The sequence below is a fragment of the Amphiura filiformis genome, chromosome 12, assembly GCF_039555335.1.
Source record: "Amphiura filiformis chromosome 12, Afil_fr2py, whole genome shotgun sequence".
Lineage (NCBI taxonomy): Eukaryota > Metazoa > Echinodermata > Ophiuroidea > Amphilepidida > Amphiuridae > Amphiura > Amphiura filiformis.
In genome coordinates this window covers 24712520-24739002 of record NC_092639.1, presented here as the reverse complement: position 1 = coordinate 24739002, position 26483 = coordinate 24712520, and the positions used below count along the sequence as shown (strand labels likewise).

Here is a 26483-nt window from a genome sequence, read left to right as displayed (position 1 = left end):
CGTGACAGGGTAGAAAAATGTGTTTTGGGAGGAGTTGATGATTTAATGAATGTGGTGTTAATGAATGTTTGGACTGGTTTTTGTGGAGTTTCAAGGGTTAATATTAATTGGAATTTGCAGTGGGAATTGGTAAGTTTGTTTAGTTGAACTTGGCCAAATTGTTTGTTTTCAGTTGATGGAGATTAATGGAGAGAGTATTAACATATGGATTGATAAGGTTGTGAATGCACAATGATCCCTAGGGAGTAGTGAAAGGTGTTTACTAGAAGTGAAATACCAGTAGGGATTTTAGGAGTTGTAAGTGCAGTAAGTAATGTGATATTGATTGAATGGACTTGAACCAAGTTCAAGGTTGTAGGAAGTTGTAACCAAATAATTTAGTTACTTTGAACTCAGAAAGTTTTGTAGATGACTTGTGTGATAGCTGCTGTAAGGTGAGTGGGTGCTGTTTTTGTTATTCTTAATTGTGCGTAATATGGGACGTTTGTTTTAAAGGAGCTGTTATATTAGTGGCAGGATTGGTGTGGCTGTTTTGTAATGAAGGGAGTGGTGTTCACACTAGCTAAGGGGTGTTCAGTTGTAAGTATGCGAAGGTACTTTCACACTAGCTGTATTGCGAGAGTGGGTATTTAACTCGAGTAAACTGGGTATTTATACCTCGAGTAAAGTGCCCAGTTGTTGTAAGCGGGTGGTACTGTAGGCTTACCCCATTGACTCATTACAAAACGTTTGTTTTCTTAAAAGAGCTTTAAAGACAGATATTACTAGTACTTGAGGAATATGTCACTAACCATTTGCTTGCCTCATCAGGGTATAGATAGTACCTGGGAGATAGTAAACCTTAGAGGAGAAGGCCCTGTAAGAATGGGTGACCATTGGGAGAGTCTGTTTAATATTCAGTAGTAACACTAACATCAATCCCCATCGCACCAGTTCTTTTGCCCAATATTTCTGTACAATAATTGAATGACCTTTGAATGTGCTAGGTACAAAACTCATATTCCAAAAGATGAGGTCAAATTTGAGCAATGATTGGTATTATGCTGGTGAACGATAGCCTTTACGGAGATGGTGTCACTGTACATACCCACATATTATAGGGACTGTGGTATTTATGAATATGAACTTGACCAGGTCAGTGACTTTCTCTGTCAAAACATATTATGGTATTGTTTCAGTGCGAAAGGGGAGATATCTGAACAAAATGATCATAGTGCAATTATCTTGATTGTATCAAACAGTCAAAAGTCTTTTTGAAACCAGTTTTATGATGTAAGTTGATGTAACAACTTAACCTTTGTTTGAGATAAAGAGGTATTGCAACAATGTTAATATGTCTTCCCATCCGAACTGGATAATATTTTGATGGATTTGGACAGATTTGTTGGGTGATTTGTGTTTGTAATTTTTGCTATTCGTGATGTGTATTTTGAGTTGTGTTGGTGGAAAAGGTAAGCTTCTGAACCAAGTTTGAACTGATGAATGCCAATGGAACATGTAGTATGAATTGAGGGAATCATTCGAAAAATTGTCAATTGATCAGAATTTTCAGCAGTAGGCCTATTGATCAGAATGAAATGGGGAAATGATAAGTACAATCAAGATCGCTAGTTCTTATTGACAGAACGAACTCATAAGAGTCATAAGTTCTGAATATTGGGGAAAATATCTCAGGTTTGGGCATATAGCCACAAAAAAAATGGTATTTATAAACAAGCAACAAGTTAATAATAGGTCATCACTGGAGTGATTGGTTTCTGGCCCCCAAGTAAACCATATAATAACAAAGCTATTGTGGCACTCGACTGCCCATCTATATGCTTGTTCAGACGATCGCTTGTAAAGTCGCTTGTAACTACATTCAAATGTAAAGTTGCATGTAGTGCCCGTCTAAGGGGTGGTGCAATAATTATGTGTACCCGGGGGGGTGAATTCTCAAAATGGTCTGCCAAAATTGCTTGCCCCCCTTTGGCCGTGCCAAAAATCTTTGCCCCCCCTTACACATGCAAGTTTGGGAACCTGAATTTGAAACCTTAAATTGTCTTAACATGTAATGCGAGCGCAGCGAGCAGGAAATTTTGCATATTTGAACGTGTTCGTAACGTTTTCCTACGCCTTTTTAGGGCTTAATATAGAAACGGTGCCCAAAATATCTGTGCCAAAAATTGCTTGCCCCCCCCCTTTCGACCTGCCAAAAATCGCTTGACCCCCCTTTCGACCTGCCAAAAATGCTTGCCCCCCCCTTTTGGCCTGCCAAAAATCTTTGCCCCCCTATAATTCACCCCGGGAGGTCACGCGTATGTAGGGCTGTTAAGACCCCCTTTTTCAGCGTCGCTCTACCCAAAAACCCCATATTTTTTACGAACACATGTTCTGTCACCCGAAGGCCCTTATTTTTCCATTTGATCTGTCACCCAAAGACCCTTATTTTTCAATTTGAACAGCAATTTTCATTTATCACTGATTTTGTTACCTATTATTTGACAAAACAAAGAAATTTGAAGCCTTTTTGAACTAAAAATTTGATTTTTGAGGTTTTTTTGACACTGTTTTGGCTCTCACCCAAAGGTTCCAAAAGTCATGTTCTCACCCAATGACCCCATATTGTTTACATTTTGCTCTCACCGAATGGCCCTTACTGCGAAAGTGCCAGCCCTACACCTAGGCCTATATCCATTTCATATTAAGTGCCCCCCCGGGTAGCGAAGTACATTCGAATGTAAGGCCAGTGTGAACAAGACTTGCTTGTAAACTCGCATGTAAGCATGACCTTGATGACCCAATTCTATTCTGATTGTGCATAATCATGGCATAATTTACCAGTGAAGGTCACTCTTACTTTTGAGTTGGCTCAGACCATCCCAGCAAACACAAAAACGTTTTAAAAACGTTTTAAATAAGTAATATTTTGGCTTTTGGTTTAGGTAAAAACGTTATAATAACATTAAAATGTCGGGTTATATAAAGGTCATGATAACGTTTTAAAACGTTTTGTATGAAAACACACTACAACAATATTTTTAAATGTTTAAAAAAAATGTTTTTGTAAACTATTTTTGCAAACATTTTTGACAAATTATTGTGTCAATACTTAAATAACATTATGTTAAAATATTTGAACTCAGCAAACACATAAATGTTCTTAAAATGTTTTTTTCAAAACCTTTTAATAACATTTAAATGTCGGGTTATATAAAGGTCATGAAAACATTTTTAAAACGTTATTGAAAATATTTTGGACAAACATTTTTCGCACAATATTTTTTCAACCGCAAAATAACATTCTGTTTAGAATGTTTTGTATCAAGTTCTCAAGAATGTTTTTGGAATGTTATTAAAACGTTTTTATACCCTTTATATAACCCGACATTTAAACGTTTTCTGTAAAACATTTTTGTTTGCTGAGCAGTAGATTATCAAAAATGTTTTTAAGGTTATGAAAACGTTTTATACTCTTAATATACCCTTTATATAACCCGACATTTAAACGTTTTCTGACAACCTTTTATAACCTTTTGCGAATGATGTCTAAAAAGTTTTGTGTTTGCTGGGATGTTGGCTTACAAGTAAGTCCCGTGTGGACACACACTCCCTTGCAGCCTAGTCTCACTTCCCTGGCATAATTTAATTGCCGGCTTGCTTGTAAGTGGGCTACCGTCTAAACACACCTAATTTGCAGTTGGTGGTGCAATAGGAAAGGTTTTGTGAAGGATATCAGCCTTTGGTAGGGCATTAGGCACAACTAACCACCAACATCCTAACAACCAAGCCCCAACCCCACCTCATCCCCGCCCCCATCCAGAGTTACAACAGCCATCACAGAAAAACCCTACGATATATGTGGCTCGAGAGCCACAGCGGCTCTAGTGTACTCTTGTTTTACCTTATTTAAATTACGGAATATTGATTTGGGGGGATACGTGTAAAACATAAATATGGATAAAATTCTGAAATTACAGAAATGGGCTGTGAGGACAATAGCAAATAGTCATTATAGAAGCCACACTGCTCCCTTATTTGCCAAATACAATATTTTAACTCTTGCAGACACCTACAAACTTGAATTGGGGGTATTTATGTACAAGTACAGTAATAATGAATTACCGGGCGTATTTGATGGCTTCTTTACACTACGTTCCAATATTCATAATTACCAAACGAGAAACGCAGATAAATTCAACTTAATGAAGAACAACAAAACATTTACTGACCATGCCATTCGTACTGCTGGTCCAATATTATGGAATTCATTGCCAAACTCAATAAAAACGGCAAATTCATTGAAACATTTCCGTAAGATATATAAACGTGACTTGATCTCAAAATATGATTAATTCTTGAGCATTGTGTTTCTCGTTTGTTTGTTATGCTTTGTTTTGTTTTTACTTCTTTTGATGGTAACATTTCTTTGTTAAGGGGGGTGACTTCTTCTGGCCTTACTGGCCTTCTGGTCATCCCCTCCATAATTCGTTTGTTTGATATTGCCTTTGTTTTTTTAAATTTATACTTGTGTGATTTCATGTGAATTATGGGAAAATAAAAATATCTTGTATCTTAGATATGTTGTTCAGGAGGGTGTTTAGAGTCACTAGCAAGCAAAAACATTGGTGTTTCATTTTTGTCTAGCTCATACGTAAATTAACTCGTCTATATTGTTGACATCACTTCCATTTCCAGCTTCTTCAAACGACGTGCTCTTTAAAGGCTTAATGTACTCAAAATGCTGAAATAATACTAGTAATAATGATCGGGAATGGTTTCTGTCTATTTTGAGCTGAAATAACGAGGTAACGTGAAAGAAACACTGCTTGTTATTTTGGCTGTTTAACACGCAGTTCTATGGGCGGACATAAAGTCATAATTTCTTGAATTATGACTTTATGTCGAACTTTTGCTCTGTTTACCTACAAACACAACAAATTTGGCTGATTCCATTTAGGTGCAAGTTGTGACATGTGTAAACATTACAAATATGCAAAAAAATCAGGTTTGAAAAAAATTAACCAAATTCATATTATAAGATCGTACATTATGACTTTAATGTTAAAGAGTGGCAATCTACTCTTTTAGAGTAATTTTGGGGACACAGGGGTACAGTTTGAAGAATATTGAAAAACATGGTCAACTTTACTCTCAAAGATCTTTAAAAACATTATTCATCATGGAATACGACCGTAGAAGTTCATATTACTTCCACTAACTTCTTTTTAATGTTGAATTAAGGAATCGGATAGCAACGTTTGCACATTATTTTTTTTGGACCTTAGAGCACAACAGACATATCGAATTTCATTCTGAATACGAGGAATGTGCTTCTGATTTCTGATATAATAATAAATTTTATGGCAAATTACTCAAATTTGATATTTTTGATATTTAACAGTCCTCGAAGTAAACTTTATAAATCTAATGATATGTACTTAAAGTGAATGTAGCTGTAATGAAAAGCCGACCATCAATTAAAAATTTTGACTTTCATATTGAGGATTATTTTCCTAAAAATACCTACATTTTTTTTAAAATGTTTGTGGGGAAAATATATATCTTCAATACGAAAGGTCAAAACTTTCATATGATGGACGTCTTTTCATCCCAGCTACATACACAGAATACACTGTAACTACACATTAGAGTTATACAGTTTACTTCGATGCCTGTTAAATTTCAATAATATCAATTTTTATTCATTTGCCATAAAATGAATATTGTATCGCGAATTTCAAAAAAATCTAAATGATTTTATATCAGAAGGACATCCCTCGTATTCAAAATGCAATTCGATATGTTTGATGTGTGCTCTCAGGTCCCATAAAAAATACGTGAAAGCGTCGCTATCCGAGCCCTTAACAAAATATTTTACCTGGATTTCGGAATTGGTCCGTTTGCGTTTGTAATTGCTGTGTGTTCCAACAATGAGTATGGGAGGGGATATGAACGGCTGAGTTGAATCCTTTGGAATAGCGTGGCTTTGATTTTGGGACAAAGAAGCGTCTGCGTCTGAAGACTCGTTTGGAGAGGTAGGTATACTCTGGCTCTCTTGGATTGGTGCAGCATAAGTATAAATCGATTGTAACCAGAAATCTATGAACTCAAGACCCGTGAAGTGATGGAACCGAGATTGTGTTGGTGACATCTTGCATAGAAAAATGAAGTTCAGTAACATTTTAGAAAGATGCATTTAGATGTACAGGGTGATTAAAAATAAAGTAAACTCGTGTTTGTGTCGCTTTTGTACGAAATCTAGAAAGAATCCGCTGTAAATGAAATTATCATTGAAAAGAGCAGATTCTGAACATCTAAATTAAAAAAGATTTGTTGTATTTGCTTGCACCAAACCCGAGTTGTACTTATTTGAATAAAGCCAACCATTTTTGTAGCTGCACACGGTTTCACTTTATTATTATTATTATTATTGTTATTATTATCATTATTATTATTATTATTATTATTATTATTATTATTATTATTATTATTATTATTATTATTATTATTATTATTATTACGGCACCGTTGATATCCAGTTTTCTCTTGGAAATTTAATCTCATCGTGTTGCTTCAGAATTAAGAATCATATATTATTTTCGGCAGGTACGCACCGATTTGGTCATCCACTGCTTCAGGTTTTGATTAAACGTAAACTGACCAACTTCCACTTTATCATTCAGATTCTTGCTGATGTCAAATACTAGAACAAATAACGCACGCTGGTTCAGGAATACCTGAAATAAAGGAGAATTTAGAATCAAAATTGTCAACTTTCAAGCTTCATTTACACGTTCTTTATGTCTTTCACGTCTTATGTCTTTCATAATGATCAGTATACTTCAACTCACTAATATGCAGAATTTTTGAGATTCTAGTCTAGATGTAGCCCCTACAGGCAGAACTTTAGTCACCAGGTTCTTTTGTTATCCATAGTCGCGCTGAAAGTCGATCTATACATGTTGAAATCAGCACAATTCATATATACACCTTTTGCTATGAAATATATTTTCTCGGTCAAATATAAAGCAACATTTTTTTCGTTCAGAACTGTCAGTTAAAACATAGCGCTTCTATAAATACTTTAAAAAAATCCAGGTGTTAAAAGTAGGCGTGAAATTGTGTCTTTTGGTGTAAGATTTTTGATTTTTATAAGCCTTAACTTCGGCCGCGAGCTTTTTTCGGAATTCCTTTTTTAGCGTTTCAAACTGATTAAGTTTGCTAAAGAAAGATATTTCCCGTCTCTGTAAGGCGCATTGTGTGGGTCGATATATTATAGTTTTGTCAGAATATCCGTTTTCACCTTTTTTCACTTGCGACTGCCAAAATGTCCATTCATTTCTAATATTTATATAACCAGCAGAACTAATCGATATTTCTATTGTGGCTTGCAAAATCATCCATCCATGGGTACATTCGCGAGTTGATTTTGACAAAATTGGTAGTCGGAATTGAAAATGGTGCAATCAAGATCGAAATTCTGACAAAACTATTATACAGGGTTCAAAAGAAATAACTCCCCCCCTAAAATTACAAAACATTTCTTTGCATAACTTGACATACATTTTGTTGATTTGAAATATTCAAAAAGCTGTGAATAGAGGAATCGTTTTGCAACCCTCCCAAAGTTGTTTCATTTGCAAAAACAATATTTTTGGTCAAAAATAATCACATTTTCCAAAAATGATGCTTTCAGAAAAAGTTGCACTTTACGACATTATGTGCAAAACGTTCTCGATATTAATGTTAAGGTTGATTTAATTCTTGTTTTTTTCCTTCACCTTTCTGTCTCTGATCCTTCAGGCACCCATGCAACCATAATTCAGTGCAAAACAAAGATTTGCTGAACTTAATTTTGACGTAAAATGAGATTTTCTTTGAAGTTTTTAAACAGCAGTTGTTTCAAAAATGGTAAAATCACTAGGAAAGAGAAATGAGCTCTCCACGCATACATTTGACCAAAAGGGTGAACATTTACCTGTATTGGGTCGGTTGAAGCATCTTGCATTTTGATTTAAAATGATGACTTTCTTGGATAAATGTGTAACACTCAAGATGTGGCCACAAGAGATTGGCTGCATGCAGTTAATTGGCTGGATGCTGACTTACAACCTCCAATCTCTGTTGGCTATTTCTCCTTTTCATGTACGCCTTTATTCAAGAGAGCCGTTGCTATAGATCTTTGCAACTGTTTCAGTCTACTTTGCAAATAAAATTTTCATCTCTTCTAGCCAACGAAAGAAATAAGCATCACACTACAAACCTTATTTCTACTCCTATAGTGATTTTACCAATTTTGAAACACCGACTGAAAATCCCATTCATGTCAAAATTCATGTCAATGAATCATTGTTTTATACTGAAAGATGATTGCATGGGTGACTGAGTAATTGGATACATAAAATTTAAGAAAATAAACTAACAATTAAATCATTCAAAACATTGATCACATTGATATCGAGAACGTTTTTGTACATTACATGTATAGGATGTTGAAAAGTGCAACTTTTTCTGAAAGCATCATTTTTGGAAAATGTGATAATTTTTGACCAACAAAAATGATTTTCAAAAAGAAGAAAATTGGGAGGATAGCAAAAAGATTCCTCTATTCACAGGTTTTTAAAATTTTCAAATCAACCAAATGTATGTCAAGTTATGCAAAGAAATGTTTTGTAATTTTAGGGGGGGGGGAGTTATTTCTTTTGAACCCTTTATATAGCACACGGTAATGTGCGTTAGAAAGTTGGGAAAAATCCTTCATTAGCGAACTATATTACTTTGAAAAGCTAAAGGATGATAAAAAAAAGCTGGCAGGCCAAGTTGAAGCATTATATCAAAATCGAAAATCTTACACTATATATGTGACCTGTTACAGCAAAAGGTACCTTAAGTCGGGAGCTACATATACCTTATTTTGCTAGTAACAAATGCATCTAAACCAATCATTAATCCTATTAGAGGATAATAAGCTTGTACCTGTCTATAGAACTGTTTGTTATACAGCTCTAGTCTTTATTTGATATGGCTAATCCCTGTTCAAGTGGCATGAGTGGTGGGTTACAAAAGCATTGTATTGTATTTGTATAGGTATGTATTAGCCACCCACTAACAATGAGAGGACATTCCTGAACCTCGTTGACTTGTAGATGATTTGAAATGTCCGCCACTTCAGATTGTCATTATTGTTTGATATTTTCTGCCAACGTTGGGGAAAAAGAGACACTTGTAGCAGCCGACATAAGGTACCTTTCGCTGTAACGGGTCACATATTTGAATTTCACGCCTAAGTTTAACACTTGGCTTTGAAAAAAAATATAGTATCAAGCATTATAGTTTTCGTGACATTTACTGAAACAATAAAAATTATTACTTTTTATTTGGCCGAGAAAATTAATTTTACATTGAAAAGGTGCAATTCAAAATTTTGCTCATTTCAACACCAAATTCGATCGTTTGTATTGCCTCATTAAATGACTGAGTGAGCCTTGTATAACAATAGAAATCAGTTGACTAGAGTTAACTTCTGCCTGACTATAGATGCATAATACTAAACTTCACAGCAGGCAATAGAGGTTATCCACTTCACTCATGTGTGACTTCTGACAAAAGGCGCTGGTTCCCGTAGTATTCCTCATTCAAACCAATTCAATGCACGACCTCGGAGTTACCTGCATGATTTTAGCGGGCTATTCTGAAACAGTGATGGTTGCACATGCAGGGACTTCTTTTGAAAGTCCTAAACAAGGTATAGCAGTTGTTGATAGGATATGCAGCTTATAGAAAACGGATAACCTCTATACGCCAGTGAACAGCGTCTTTTGTTATAAAGCGTGGAGACCTTTCAATTAATGAGCCCGTAATATCGTTCACTTAGCGAAGGAGTCACGCAAAATGTATTATCAACTTTTTCAAAACATACTCCTGTTTTGTGTCTGAAAAGTAAGCTATAGACTTGATCATTTCAACCAAGTAGAACTGCCTTGGATTTAAATTGTTTTAAATGATATTAATATTACGATATATGATGTAATCTTAGTACATTTTTCGATTATTACAGCCACAAATGCGGCAACTAACGGTTACAGTCATATCAAACGTTTCTAGGATGATATTAGAGACTTTGCGGAATGAAGTTTGAAAATTTACTTTAACTGGAACGGCAACTTCAGAAATATCGATTGGATTTCTTGCTCAAATTTACTCCAACGCGAACGTATGGTTGGTTACTGCAAGAACAGCGTCTTGTCGCTTAAACTCGGGACATGTGTATCAATGTGCGTTCAAAAGAAGGGCATGTGTAACTTTACTTTAAGAGCTTCGTTTGAGTAAACATGAATGAACTCGCGATACCACTCAACATGGATTATGTCGGGACCCAGCGTTAATCTCCTTATCATATTATTTTGAAACTAGCTATACGTTTCAATTAATATTCTTACGATAGTTATAGGCCTATATGGTCCTGTGTTATAAGCTGGGGTACCTTTGTGTTACATGTCAGAAATTGTTGAAAATCAGAGGTGGTGTGGCATAAAGTGCTGTATTTTTTCCATAAATCTGACAACAGTAAAAGTATTTATTTTCGGATAGCTTATAATACAGGGATAATAACTTTTTGAGTTTCAAGTTGATATACAGGGTTGCCCAAAATATATACAGGGTGAAACAAAAAGATAAGTGTTTGAAAACTTGTCCATGTAATTTACCTATATATTTTTCACTGAAATGATTTTAGCAATAATAATGATATATTTGAGTAGTACAATGACGATGCCTTCACAAAATATACAGTTTGTTTAAGTTTTGCCTAAAGTTAAAATATACAGGGTGTTCCAAAAACCTGTACATAATTTATATAAAATATTTAGATAATTGTTTGCGTACACACTATTTGGCCATGTATTAACAAATGAATACCCAAATATACTCCAGAATGACTTGAATGTAGCTGAATACAGTAAAAATGTTAAATTATGCCATACAAAATTATACAGGGTGTCAATAAATAGTAACACAACATAATTTCTGCTATTTAAAATATACAGGGTGTCATTAAATAGTAACGCAACATAATTTCTGCTGTTTTAAATGTACGACATACAAATATGTTGTGAAAAGAAAAAAACAGGTTTAAAACATGAACATGTTACCTACATGTACATCATCCCATGAAGCAATCCCATGATTACTTATTTTTTAAAAAGGAATGGAAATTAGTCGTGTTTATACACTTCACCATACATGTATAGGATATAGCATAAAATTCCATGATTTGATATTTTCGTAGCATAAATTGATGACAATTATAAGTGATCGTTAACTTCAGACATACCTTGTCCCTTGCAAAATGGTTCATACAATGTAATTCCAGTGGACTTTGTAATAAAATGATTAAGCATGTCAATAACTAGGCATGATAATTGAAATGTGTACAATTTGCCCAATATACATAGGCCTATTGAAAAAAAAGATAATTTGAAAAGATTAGGGCTTATTTTGTGATATATTATACCATTTATACAGATAATTCTAGATTCAAAAATTGTATAATCTCACTATGCTAGGGTGAATGGCTCAAAAGATTTTTAAAATATGTGTATGCAATGAAATCGCACAATTTCACACTTCGAATTACCGAGTCTTGCATAACGACAAACAGGGTGGTCACGTGACGTGCATTGTCTTAAAACTAAAATAAATAAATTAAAACAAAGTCCGGTGTTTATATAGCGCCTTTCCCCGGATCTCGGAGGTTTGTAATTTCGCTGCCATGGTGAATCCCCGGGGGTGAATCATTACAATCAGATCGCATCAACTAGGCTGGTTGCCGCCGAACCTGGCGCAAACATATCCGCACTTAGATCCACCCATTATCTGTGCAGCTCTCCAAATTCCATTGGATGAAGGATGTTTTAGATAACCAAACAACTAATAAACGATTTTTGAAAGCAGGAGGAAACTAAAGATCCCGGGGAAAACCTGCGAGAGCGAGCATGGAATCGGGATAACCCAAGTGCACATGAGTCCTCGTTCTGCGCCGGGGCTTGAACCCAGGTCCTCAGTGGTGCAAGGCGAGAGAACAACCGCTGCTCTCTCTCTCTCTAGGGGTCTTGTTATAATAACATCAATTTAATAATATCTAACTGCAACATTTTCCCTTTAAAATGAGACCAAATATTAATATTTCCATGCGGGTTTGCTAACAAAAATTAACAAAATTAAAAATGATATAGTGAAAAAGTATGATTCTGCATAGACTTTATACAGTCCCTCCTCCTAATCCTATGAATAAAATAATATGAAAAGCTAATGAAAGATGATTGTAAAACAGCACTTTACATGAGTAATAACAAATAAATAACCTTAAATTTAAGACTTTAATGAGCCTTCTAGGTAAAGAAATACTCAGAAGACAATGTTTTGTAATCCACACTGCACGTCAAAATGTAACAAAACCACCTTTTTGGTTACCCCAGTATGTGGTGCAAGACCATATATATACAATATTATTTAATAAAGGCTCGTCAGCTTTGTCAATTTCATATTCCAATTTCATTAGACTTCGCAAAGCCTAATGAAATACATATTCTTTATTTCTTTCCCTCCTGAATCTCTCTCCCCTTCCCTCCTGTTTCCCCTTCCCTACCTTCTCCTTATTTTTCCCCTCCTTCTCCCCTCTATCTGTACTCGCTCTCTCAAACTTGACCCTCTTATAATTACCCACTCGCACTCCTGTTTCCCCCTCCCCAGTGATTTTGTCAGGGTTTTTCTGTTAGGAGGGCGTGGGCCGATTCTCAAAGGAAACGTTTTTACAAAATGGGCTTAAAATGGCAGAAAAAGGCCTAAAAGCGTAAAATATCACGGCGGCCAGCATCCAAAAGGGGAGGGTCAAGAAGGATGACAAGGTGTCCCACGGGGGAGCCCCCCTGGCTACCAGCAAAGCACCTCCCTGTCCACTTCCAATGCCCTCCCTCTCCTCCTCCCTACCCCCTCTCTTACCAGGCACAACCTATGACATGTTATATATAAACATGTTATGCACCTGCTTTACTCTTCCAGAAGTATCATACTGCTGGCTCACGTAAAACCAGACCATTTTACGGGAACTTAATCCCCTTGGCGTTGAAGTCAAGCTAAAAACTTGGTTCCGCAAACTGATTTGGTGTACGCCATGAGCACACACAAAAGCATATATCAAGTGTGACGTTTGGAACAAAAATTATTTTGATCTAATTCAATCAATAATTTTCAGCAACATGTAGCATGTTTTTTACCCAAACCAAATTAGATTTCCAATAATTGGTCTATTAACTGGATAATACATAAGATGGTAATTATGTAGTAGAGGAAATAGGCAAACTATTGTTCTAAATTATGACGTATTTCATCATAATTTACGGCACACTATAGATTCTCGCGTTAACTTTAACTTCAAGCGGCTTTAATGGCAGAGTGGTTTTGAATACATAATCCTCTATAATCCTCTAGACGTTAAAGTTTGTGGTTTCTAACTCCATTTCGCAAAGTCTCTATTACGTTGGAGAAATCTTTGCCCACCTATACGTGCAAAATTTCTTAGGTGAGACTCGCAATTGACGTTTGACGATTTTGTAACATGGAATTTCACTTCCGGTTGTTAAATTTCTCCACTTCCCACCATGGATTGATCTAAGGCCAATTAAAGTTTGACTATTTTAAAGTGTTGCGATTTGGTAGTTCACAGCATCTTGCGAATGGTAGTCAGCTTTGGCAAAGATCGCATTGATTAGCGAGTGTGTAGAAGAATTCAAATATCACAGATATACTTTTGTAGGTCCTTTGGTTCTTTAGTTATGTTGTAGGAGGGCTGAAACACCGCCAACACTTACATAAACGTACATAACTCATTAACAACGATAATCAAGCAAGGTTTGAAAGTATATGGTTTGTAGAATGAACTTTTGCAAAACATCAAAGTGTTATTTTTCAATAATATATTGATTTACAACTAGATGGCACAGCTGTGTTTGAGCAAACACGAATATCTATGCCCGTGATTCCCATCCTATGCCTTAACCCACCATGACACTCTCAATCCATCCTGACACTCGGTAGTATGTTTAATGCTAAAAAGCGCCATCAGTATACAAACTAAAACCAATTTAATGCCGACTAAAAACAATTGCGCTACACTGTGTTAGTAGGTCGTACCTATTTTGTTTTTTTAGAACCTTTGAACTTTGACCTCTGAGTTGCTGCTACCATAGAATACATCTAAGGTCATGGACCATTATTGCACTTAATATAAACCCTGAGGGTGCTGTAGTTCTTTAGCTAGAGCTGTTTGAAATTTTACACATATTGCTCCCTGTATCCCATGACCTTTGGCCTCTGGGGTCGATGTTACTGCAGAAAATATCTATGGGTCATGGGCCATCATTGCACCAAGTATGAACCCTGAGGGCACTATAGTTCATGAGATAAAGCTGTTTTAAAGTTTACACATATTACTTCCTGTAGCCTATGACCTTTGACCTCTGGGGTCGTGGCTACCATAGAATGCTTCTAGGGATCATGGGTCATCATTATACTAAGTATGAACCCTGAGAGCGCTATAGTTCTTGAGCTAGAGATGTTTCAAATTTTACACATATTGCCCCCTTTAGCTCATGACCTTTGACCTCTGGGGTCGGGATTACCCTAGGAATTATTTAGGGGTCATGGGCCATCATTATACCAAGTATGGGCCCCGAGGCTACTTTAGTTCTTGAGCTAGAGGAATGCAAAGGACTGGTCTTGAGAAGGAGGAGGAGAACCTGAAGACTAGATGGCAAAGTTGTGTTTGACCAAACACGAATATCTATGCCCGTGACCACAACTAATCCCCTTCCCCTATTCACAAACGAAAACTTGGTGAGCACCATGTGAAAGCCCTTGTTTTAAGCTTTCATTTGATATACATGTAATGCTCATAACACTAGACTGGCCCACACTCTCTCTAATACCCTACGAAACATTCACTCTCTTTGATACCCCATAAGACCATCATTCTCTCTCTCTAAACACCACTAGACTGGACCACGCTCCCTCTAATACCCCACCAGACCCTCACTCTCTCTTATACTCCACCAGACCATCACTCTCTCTAAAACACCACCAGACTGGACCACACCCTCTCTAATACCCCACCAGACCCTCGCTCTCTCTTATACTCCACCAGATACTCAGTCGCTCTAAAACACCACCAGGCTGACCCATACTCTCTCTAATACCCCACCAAGCCTTCACTCTCTCTTATACTCCACTATACACTGACTCTCTATAAGACACCACCAGACTGGCCCACACTCTCTCTCTAATACCCCACCAGACCCTCACTCTCTCTTATACGCCACCAGACCATCACTCTCTCTCTAAAACACCACAAGACTGGACCATACTCTCTCTAATACCCCACCAGAACCTCACTCTCTTTTATACTCCACCAGACACTCACTCGCTCTAAAACACCACCACGCTGACCCATACTCTCTCTAATACCCCACCAAGCCTTAACTCTCTCTTATACTCCACTATACACTCACTCTCTCTAAAACACCACCAGACTGGCCCACAATCTATCTTATACCCTACCAAGCCTTCACTCTCTCTTATACCCCATCAGACCATCAATCTCTCTAAAACACCAACAGACTGGACCACACTCTCTCTAATACCCCACCAGACCCTCTCTCGCTCACTCTCTCTTATACTCCACCAGACACTCACTCGCTCTAAAGCACCACCAGACTGGCCCACACTCTCTCTAATACCCTACCAAGCCTTCACTCTCTCTTATACCCCCATCATACCCTCACTCTCTCTAAAACACCACCAGACTGGACCACATTCTCTCTAATACCCCACCCCTTAACCAACCACACCCCTTGCCCCATCATGACTACCTTTTGAGGTGGTCCAAGGATCCAAAATCAAAATGCCTACACATTCCCTTTTAAGGGAGTTTTTGTCAAGTGATCAGTTTCCTTGACGTACGTACACCTTTATCATTGCAAACACAAGGTAGCTAACAAAATACTACCTATTGCGCTACACTGTGTTATAATGAAAGACAAAGATAACTAGACTTAGCTGTGGTCTAAGACCACGAACACAGCCGTGTTGTGACCCCTTAATGACCGTTGACCCCAAAATATATGAAAACCCCATAGACATTGGCTAATGTCAATGTATGTGTGCACGTGGCATCACTTTGCCATGTTATTTGTAGCAGAAGGGGCATTTTGAAGGTTTTGAAAGTTGAAATCACGTTTTTGACCCCTGTGACCCCTGCGTGACCTTTGACCCCACGAGTTTCATGTGACATGTAGGGGCACGGTCAATGATCATTGTGACCAAATTAGTTCAAAATCGATGTAAGCATGTGAGTGCTAGAGCAAATGTAATGGTTGACAGAAGAAAGAAGAAAGAAAGAAGAAAGAAGAAAGAACCTGTAAGAAAAAAGACACAGCCGTGACTAACGTCACGGCTGTGTAAAAGACTAGTTTGCGTCTGACGTCACTGTCAATCAAATTCTCTACGATCCTTGATTGGCTAATAGCGCGTATAAGGAAGGTCGATTCATCTGGCTGGTGCCGATCGGAGAAAAGGAATAGCAGTGAATGGCGAAAATTACGTACTTTTACAAGGCGAAAAGCAGCTTTTCTAGGCATTGAGGACATGGTGCCTTCGGTTAAGAAATTTTCCTACTATAAAGACCTAACTTTTGAGATGGTTTGCATGTCGAAAGGTGCAAAATTAACAATAAGGTGCCCGGTTATAAATCCGCGTACAGCAAGTCATCATCACGACACTTGTAAACAAACCGTGCTCGGAGTTTGATTGACAGATGACGTCAGACGCAAACTAGTCTTTTTATCTTTGTCTTTCATTATAATAGGTCGTACCTTTACCAAACACGAATATCTATGCCCGTGACCACACCTAACCCCCTTCTCCTATTCACAAACGAAAACTTGGTGAGCACCATGTGAAAGCCCTTAATATACATGTAATGATCATAACACTAGACTGGCCCACACTCTCTCTAATACCCTACCAAGCATTTACTCTCTTTTATACCCAATCAGACCATCACTCTCTGTAAAACACCACCAGACTGGACCACAATCTCTCTAATACCCCACCAGACCCCCACTCTCTCTTATACTCCACCAGACACTCACTCGCTCTAAAACACCACCAGGCTGATCCATATTCTCTCTAATACCCCACCAAGTCTTCACTCTCTCTCATACTCCACTATACACTCATTCTCTCGAAAACACAACCAGACTGACCCACACTCTTTCTAATACCCTACCAAGCCTTCACTCTCTTTTATACCCCATCAGACCATCACTCTCTCTAAAACACCACCAGACTGAACCACACTCTCTCTAATACCCCACCAGACCCTCACTCTCTCTTATACTCCACCAGAGTATCACTCTCTCTAAAACACCACCAGACTGGCCCACACTCTCTCTAATACCCTACCAAGCCTACACTCTCTCTTATACCCCATCAGACCATCAATCTCTCTAAAACACCAGACTGGACCACACTCTCTCTAATACCCCATCAGACCCTCACTCTCTCTTATACTCCACCAGACACTCACTCGCTCTAAAACACCACCAGGCTGATCCATATTCTCTCTAATACCCCACCAAGCCTTCACTCTCTCTCATACTCCACTATACACTCATTCTCTCGAAAACACAACCAGACTGACCCACACTCTTTCTAATACCCTACCAAGCCTTCACTCTCTTTTATACCCCATCAGACCATCACTCTCTCTAAAACACCACCAGACTGAACCACACTCTCTCTAATACCCCACCAGACCCTCACTCTCTCTTATACTCCACCAGAGTATCACTCTCTCTAAAACACCACCAGACTGGCCCACACTCTCTCTAATACCCTACCAAGCCTACACTCTCTCTTATACCCCATCAGACCATCAATCTCTCTAAAACACCAGACTGGACCACACTCTCTCTAATACCCCATCAGACCCTCACTCTCTCTTATACTCCACCAGACACTCACTCGCTCTAAAACACCACCAGACTGGCATACACTCTCTCTAATACCCCACCCCTTAACCAACCACACCACTTGTCCCATCATGACAACCTTTTGAGGTGGTCCAAGGAACCAAAATCAAAATGCCTACACATTCCCTTTTAAGGTAGTTTTTTGTCAAGTGATCAGGAAAAACACAGGTAACTATAACAAAATACTACCTATTGCGCTCCACTGTGTTAATAAAGTCGTACCTATTTTTCTTTTTAAAGCCTTTAGACTTTGACCTCCGGGGATGCGGCTAATATAGAATACATCAAGGGTCATGGGTCATCATTGTACCAAGTATGAAATTTGAGGGCGCTGTAGTTCTTGAGCTAGAGCTGTTTGAAATTTTACACATATTGCTCACTGTAGCCCATGACCTTTGACCTCTGGGGTCGATGTTACTGCAGGAAATATCTAAGGGTCATGGGCCATCATTGTACCAAGAGTGAACCCTAAGGGCGCTATAGTTCTTGAGCTAAAGTAGTTTTTAAAATTTACACATATCGCCCCTGTAGCCCATGAACTTTGACCTCTGGGGTCGAGACTACCCTACGAAATTTCTAGGGGTCATGGGCCATCATTATACCAAGTATGGGCCCCGAGGCTACTTTAGTTCTTGAGCTAGAGGAGTGCAAAGGACTGGTCTTGAGAAGAAGACGGAGAAAACTAAACGCAACAAATACAATATCTATGCCCCGTTGCACGGGCATAGATAACTAAACACAACAAATACAATATCTATGCCCCGTTGCACGGGCATAGATAAAAAAAAAAAACAACAACACATTGTAAGGAATAGCACCGTAAATGAGGCCACTCATTATTGTCTTTGTAAAAGTTAAATCTTACAAACTCAATTTGCATAGATTAGCACTTACTTGATGAGCATTGTAATACACATCTTGTCCACCAAAATCCCAGAATTGAAACTCGAGCGCATGTTCGTCATTACGACGCTGCTGCTTGAGTACTTTGTTCAAGTTTTTCTGTATCTCCACAGGTACCTCTGTTTGTAAGAATCATGTATAATGAAAAAAATATATAACATATTAGTCTCCTATCCTAGAAAAAGACGATATTATATTGACTTTAATCAGTGTACTTCGGGTATCATAGTGCAGTGTCGTCCACGGCATATTCACCGTGACCTTTCCAGCCTTAAACCCGCTTATTGAAGATTAAACCGATATATGCAGTACTAAACCATTATATAGTAATTTATTGTCCAATGCAAATTTATTACCACCTGATAATATTGATCCAATGAGCGACCGAATTGTCCGCTACGGACGACTAATCCAATCGATAATGACGCTATTGACATGTACGAGCGGAGCTCCACTGACCGAGTGTTGGGGGGTATTTTTCACTGGTTTGCAGCTGTTTGCTGTTATTTACTCATCAAGGCGGACCACCGTTATTATAAGGACTATGCCAATTATTTAAAGACCGACATGTAGAGAATAAGCCATAATTGATTGACAGAAAGTACTAAATTTGTACCTATGACGGTTTTATGACACCAATCTTACAAATACGACCAAAAATGGCTGCCCGGTGAAGCAAAATGTGCATTGGAATAACACGGCGAGTTTGGATAGATGGTAGGATTTCTTTTTAATAAAATGTATGTTCCCCGTTATTAAAGCTTGTACCGGGTTGAAGATTCAGATATTTGGAAAAGAATAAGTAATTGAAACATAGAGCAAGTACTAAAATCATAGCTTTTATACTTTTTGATATATGATGCTAACTAGTTCATCCCATATAGCTACAGCACAGCGCTACCAGCAGGGTTCAATTGCCTATTGTGAGTGCCCCTGTGTTGTGTGCATACATGTAGTTAACAATAACTGCATGATGTATTTATAAATGCGCTTTTATAAATAACGCACGTAACATCTACAAGTCGCCATGCCAAAGGTACCGGGATATAATATACAAACTCTACATGCAAAAGTATAGGCGAAAATGACAGGTCGCAGGGAAAATTGTCCCAGCAAAATAGTGGCATTTAGTGCAAAGGGGAAAGTAATTTAACCCGTACGATGAACTCTTTATTTGCGTTTTCCATTACGGAAAAAAATTAACGACGGAAAAGCTAGATATAGCTGATATAAAAAAAATTGTAATTTCATTGTTTTGTGCTAAATGGGCGTGCCAATTGGCCATATCGATGACGTAATGGGATTAAGGTCAGAACTGTGTAGCTGCCGATGATGTTATTTGATAATTTGTGACCGTACACGATGAATGAGCCGTAAATGTCCTAAATTGTATTCTGAGTCACGGTGTAAAATCACACCACTCTTCGCCATACATACATTCTCCCAGCCACATTTCCCTAACATAATATGAAATTTAAAAAAAATAAATGAAATTTATTTTGTCAGAGGCGCCGGCGGGGTTCGAACCCACGCTGCAATCAGCCGCTATAATGTACTCCTATACGATATTGACATAACACCAGCGCCTTAGACCGCTCGGCTATCAGGCTTGATGGTGTCATGATGATGAAAATTTAAAAATATAATCGCAACTTCATTACTTCAACATACCAAGTGACAAGCAAAGACAGAAAACGTAACATATTTTGGAATTTTATTTGTTTAAAAACATTAATGTGTATAAATAGCGCTCAATTGTTGATAACTACGTGTTTTATAAATGAGGCTATACACGCACAATAGTCGGGACAATAGTATATCGATTTTGATTCACACGTGCGCTACGAACTCGCCGTATACTAAAACTTAGCATAGATTATCAATGTGGCGTGGCCTACCATTTTTCTTGTAGCTTCTTTTATACACGTCGATGTTTTCATCAATTATACAATTAACCCACATTAGAACCATAATTTTATTTCAGGAAATAAAAGAGTAGATTACCATAAAAACGAAACAGTAATCATTTGTTGGGTCTAATGTCATTTATACATGGAATTTTCAACGTTTTTTCTATCGCCATTCTCGCTCAATTAAAAAATATTTTGGCGTGTATATAATTGAAATAAAATTCTCTGCCTCATGAACGACATCAAATGTGCCACAATTGGGTATCACGAATCGTTATATATGATGTGCGGTTAATATTCATATTTTCTTTTATACAGAGGATGCTTCAGTTTTGACAGGAAAAATATTTTCTTGAAAACCCTCTCACTCGGTTATTTTAAAAAAGGGAACCACGTTTCCCTAGAATGTGCAATAAATTAGCATTAAAATTTTTCTTATTCTGACAGCAAGCGTTTCTAGAATGCATTATGGCGAAATGTGGTGTAGTGTAAAATGTGCTGCACACTGAAGGTCGTATTCATAGGTACCTCAAGTTAGTGCTATCTCATTTTGATGACAAACACCTTTTAAACCAATCAATGATCCTATTGTTGAAGAGGATAATAAACTTCTACATATGTCTATAGAATTCTTAAATAGCTCTAGTCTTTGTTTGCTTTGGCTATATCCTGTTCAAATGGTGGGTTACAAAGCCTTGTATTTGGTCTAGGTATGTATAACCAACAATTAACAATGAGAGGACATTCTCGTTGACTTGGGCGTGATTTGAAATGACCGCCAATTATGACTGTTTGATATTTAAATATTTCAATATGTTTCTTTTGTTCAATAAATTCAACAATGACAAATAAGGGAAATAATAAGTATTAAAAAAAAATCTGAAAACAATGTTGTGTTTGTGTTCAACTTTCGTGAGGATAATCCTGTTCAAGTGGTGGGTTACAAAGCATTGTATTTGGTCTAGGTATGTATAACCAACAATTAACAATGAGAGGACATTCTCGTTGACTTGGGCGTGATTTGAAATGACCGCCAATTATGACTGTTTGATATTTACCTGGTGTCCCAAAAAAAAGGTTACATGTAGATTTTTGAAAATAATCTATGTTAATGTTAACAAATATAAATATCCTTTTCATGACATAATATATACCCTCTACTAGTAGCCCTGTGACTGTCAAGTTTATAACCTACGTACTTAACTCGCATTCCAGCCATTCCTGACCAAGCTCTTTACGTGACATAATGCAACACGAGGTCCATTATACACCACCGTGCATTTGGCGGGGCACTTGATTAGGCCCAGCCAAAGCATGGCAGATGCAGTATTTTATTCTGATAAACAAAGAATAAAACTTTTTCAGTTTTTATTTCAAGAGTTCAGTCAGAAATGTAAAAACAAACAACAAATCCGAGCAAGGACTAAAATGAAAAAGCTTGTGATTCATTTCACTATGTTGATAACAGGAGATACAGCGTGCAGAACTGCTTTCACCAAAAACGTGTTCTTCTCTAATGACCATCTTCATTTATTTGTTACCACCAAGAGTCAAGAAGCTCTAAAACTGATTTATTTTCAGTGTGAAATATTTATGTTTATTATTTTTATATAAATGTTTCTTTTGTGCAATAAATTCAACAATGAAAAATAAGGGAAATAAAAAGTATTAAAGAAAAATCTGAAAACAATGTTGTGTTTGTGTTCAACTTTCGTGATGCGATATTTGATGGTTAGCTACTCTTAAGGTTTCGCTTCGTTATTCCGAAGGGTCGTTATTCCGAAGGTTCATTACTCCGAATTAACGATAAGGTTCGTTATTCCGAAGGACCGTTATTCCGAAGGGTCATTACTCCGAATTTACAACAAGGTTCGGTATTCCGAAGGGTCGTTATTCCGAAGGGTCGTTATTCCGAAGGGTCATTACTCCGAATTTAAAACAGGGCTCGTTATTCCGAATTTACAACTAGGCTCGTTATTCCGAATTTAAAACCAGGCTCGTTATTCCGAATTTAAAACAAGGCTCGTTATTCCGAAGGGTCATTACTCCGAATTTAAAACATGGCTCGTTATTCCGAATTTACAACTAGGCTCGTTATTCCGAATTTAAAACCAGGCTCGTTATTCCGAATTTAAAGCAAGGCTCGTTATTCCGAAGGGTCATTACTCCGAATTTAAAACAGGGCTCGTTATTCCGAATTTACAACTAGGCTCGTTATTCCGAATTTAAAACCACGCTCGTTATTCCGAATTTAAAACAAGGGTCGTTATTCCGAAGGGTCATTACTCCGAATTTAAAGCAAGGTTCGATATTCCGAATTTAAAATAAGGCTCGTTATTCCGAATTTAAAACAAGGGTCGTTATTCCGAAGGGCCATTACTCCGAATTTAAAACCAGGCTCGTTATTCCGAATTTAAAACCATGCTCGTTATTCCGAATTTAAAACAAGGGTCGTTATTCCGAAGGGTCATTACTCCGAATTTAAAGCAAGGTTCGATATTCCGAATTTAAAACAAGGCTCGTTATTCCGAATTTAAAACAAGGGTCGTTATTCCGAAGGGTCATTACTCTGAATTTAAAACCAGGCTCGTTATTCCGAATTTAAAACCATGCTCGTTATTCCGAATTTAAAACAAGGGTCGTTATTCCGAAGGGTCATTACTCCGAATTTAAAGAAAGGTTCGATATTCCGAATTGAAAATAAGGCTCGTTATTCCGAATTTAAAACAAGGGTCGTTATTCCGAAGGGTCATTACTCCGAATTAAAAAGTAGGCTCGTTATTCCGAATTTAAAACTAGGTTCGTTATTCCGAATTTAAAACAAGGGTCGTTATTCCGAAGGGTCATTATTCCGAATTTAAAAGAAGGCTCGTTATTCCGAATTTAAAACAAGGGTCGTTATTCCGAAGGGTCATTATTCCGAATTTAAAATTAGGCTCGTTATTCCGAATTTTAAACAAGGGTCGTTATTCTGAAGGGTCATTACTCCGAATTTCGAGAGTATGATTCTTCGAGTATTGATTCCCTTCGGAATAACGAACCTGGTTGTAAATTCTATTCAATAGGGTTCGTTATTCCGAAGGGTCATTACTCCGAAATGACAATAATGGGCCTTATAGGTAAAAAAGAAAGAAACAAAGAAACAAAGAAAGAAAGAAAGAAGAGGAATGAGAGAGAGAGAGAGAGAGAGATAAAAATATAGACAAAATTAAAGGATATAAAGAGAGGAATAAAAGAAAGAACGAAGAAAGGGGAGGGCGAGAGAGAGAAGAGAGACAAAGAAAGACAAATAGAAAAAAGACAAAAAGCAGACAAAAAATAAAGAAAGTAATAAAAGAAAGTAATAAAAGAAAGTATTAAAAGAAAGAAGGAAAGAAAGAAAGAAAGAGACAGACAGAAAAAAGAATTAAAGAAAAAAATGACGAAAGTCAGAAAGGCAGGCAGACAGACAAAACATAAAGAAATACAAAATTTAAAAAAATGACGGATAGAGAGAGAGAGAGAGAGAGGAAGACAGACAGAAATATAAAAAGAAAGAAAGACATACAGACACACAGACACAGAAAGAAAGAAAGAACGAAAGAAAGAAAAAAAGAAAGAATGAGAAGAAAGAAAATAAGTAAGCAAGTAAATAAGAAAGAAAGAAAAAAAAAAGAATGGCCAAAACTTGCAAAAAATATAGTCAGTCAAATATTAAAAAGTAACACAGAAAGCTCATAAACAGTACCACACAACTTAAGTTATAATGAATCATTCAACACATTTTTTGTCTCATTTGATATGATAACACATTTCAGTGAAGTGCACTTGTGAGCAATGACACCCAATGCCTTTAATTTCTTATACTTATAATTGCAAAATCTGGCCTTATTAGGCCTACAGTCAGAAATATTTTTTGTTACATAATAATTAGTTTTGAGATGAAAAAATGAAACATTTATCACTTATTTACAAATGCAAATTGAATCACAAAACATGGCTTGGCTATTTGCAATAATAAAAAAGATACAAAAACAAAATTTTCTGTAATAAAATAGGTTTAATAACCAGTTTAACTACAAGTTTGTCAAAATTGCCTCATAAAAACAATAAAATACAAACGAAATTGCATACGTGCATTAGTAAAGGAATGATTAGTCTCAGTCCCAAGTTTAGTGCTCCTCCGTCACTTTGTTTAGTGACGGAGGAGCACAAACCGGCTGGTACCGAGACAAAGGAATGATAAGTGGTTTCAATTTTGCGTTATCTTGTCCACGTCTATGACCATAATGAGAACCGAATATCCGATATCTTTCAAATAAAAAAGCCAATTGAAGCTGCAATTTCAAAGAATTTAAATATGAGAAAACCCGAATATGACTTAATTATAGGTTGATACATGCGTATCACTTGTTGGGAGTGAAAGAGTTAAGAGCTTGCGAAATGACGTTACGTTAACTTTAACTTTAACTTCTAGATTATAGAGGATTATGTATTCAAAACCAAGATGGGTTTGAATACATAATCCTCTATAATCCTCTAGAAGTTAAAGTTAAAGTTAACGTAACGTCATTTCGCAAGCTCTCTATTAATGCACGCGTACTGAGATGTTGATGCGTCTAATGCACGAGCCTCGAAGGGGGGGGGGGGAGTGCATTAGACGCATCAACATCTCAGTACAAGTGCATTATTTTGTACAATTTCTCGAGCAACAAGTGATACGCATTTATTAACCTATTTCATACATAAGAGAAAAAAATCCTGTTACTTTTTTCATTTTTGTAACAAAATTGTTACTAAAAATTTGGGAAATGCAGGCAAATACAAATGCACCAACTCGCAAGTAAAATGAACGCGTCCGAAAGCACTGCGAGTACTACGCGGAGTGGGCGCCCGTGCAATTATACAACATTTATGCACGGCTAGTAATTTACTAAAGCTGGTTTCATACTTTCTGCCGCTTGCCGCTGAGCGGCATGACGCTTCATCATGCCGCTTGTACTTTTCTGCAAGCGGAGCGGCACACCGCTAAGCGGCAGCGGCATGACTCTGAAAGCTACTCTTGCCGCTCAGCACCGCTCCAAAATCGTATTTTGTTCTCATACGTCAGAGCGGCACCGCTCCGAGTTGACTTGAATTCAACTCCCAGCGGTGCTGCCGCCGCGGCAAAGCGGTGGAGTAATCGATATATCGGCTTGCCGCTGGTCACCGCTAGCGTTTTTAGTGAGATTGCGCAGTGAAGTAAAATCATCTTCAGAGCGGCAAAGCGGCAAGCGGCAGGAAAGTATGAAACCAGCATTACGGAGGCTTTGATTGGTTCTCACTATCTAGGAGTGTATACAATATCATCATTTCGCCATTTGCCCACTTCAGTGCCCCTTTGTTTTTTTTTTGTTTTTTTTGTTTCTTTGCATTCCGTACCCATTCAAATCTTCGAGGTGTAACTTTTCATTAATCTCCTAATCTATACAATGAAAATTGAGTTTCTGCATGACTATTCCGACACGCCTTAAGGTTATTATGATGTTGCGATTATAAAATTTGAAAACAAAATTTGATTAGCAAGCTAGCCAGAGCTGCATCATCTTTTCTTCCATAATATCAGTTCGGGGGCACTGCTAAT

The 26483-nt window shown here is 37.3% G+C and overlaps 1 protein-coding gene across 1 annotated transcript in view; it reads right to left on the bottom strand.

Annotated features, from left to right (window-relative positions):
* Positions 1-26483, bottom strand: part of LOC140165969 (uncharacterized) — a 221425-nt gene that overhangs the window by 59332 nt on the left and 135610 nt on the right. The window contains exons 11-13 of the mRNA XM_072189329.1: positions 18963-19090; positions 6597-6719; positions 5861-6133 (exon numbers count right to left, since the gene is read on the bottom strand). Of these exons, the coding sequence (XP_072045430.1) occupies positions 5861-6133; positions 6597-6719; positions 18963-19090 (524 nt within the window). The remainder of the gene's footprint in view (positions 1-5860; positions 6134-6596; positions 6720-18962; positions 19091-26483) is intronic.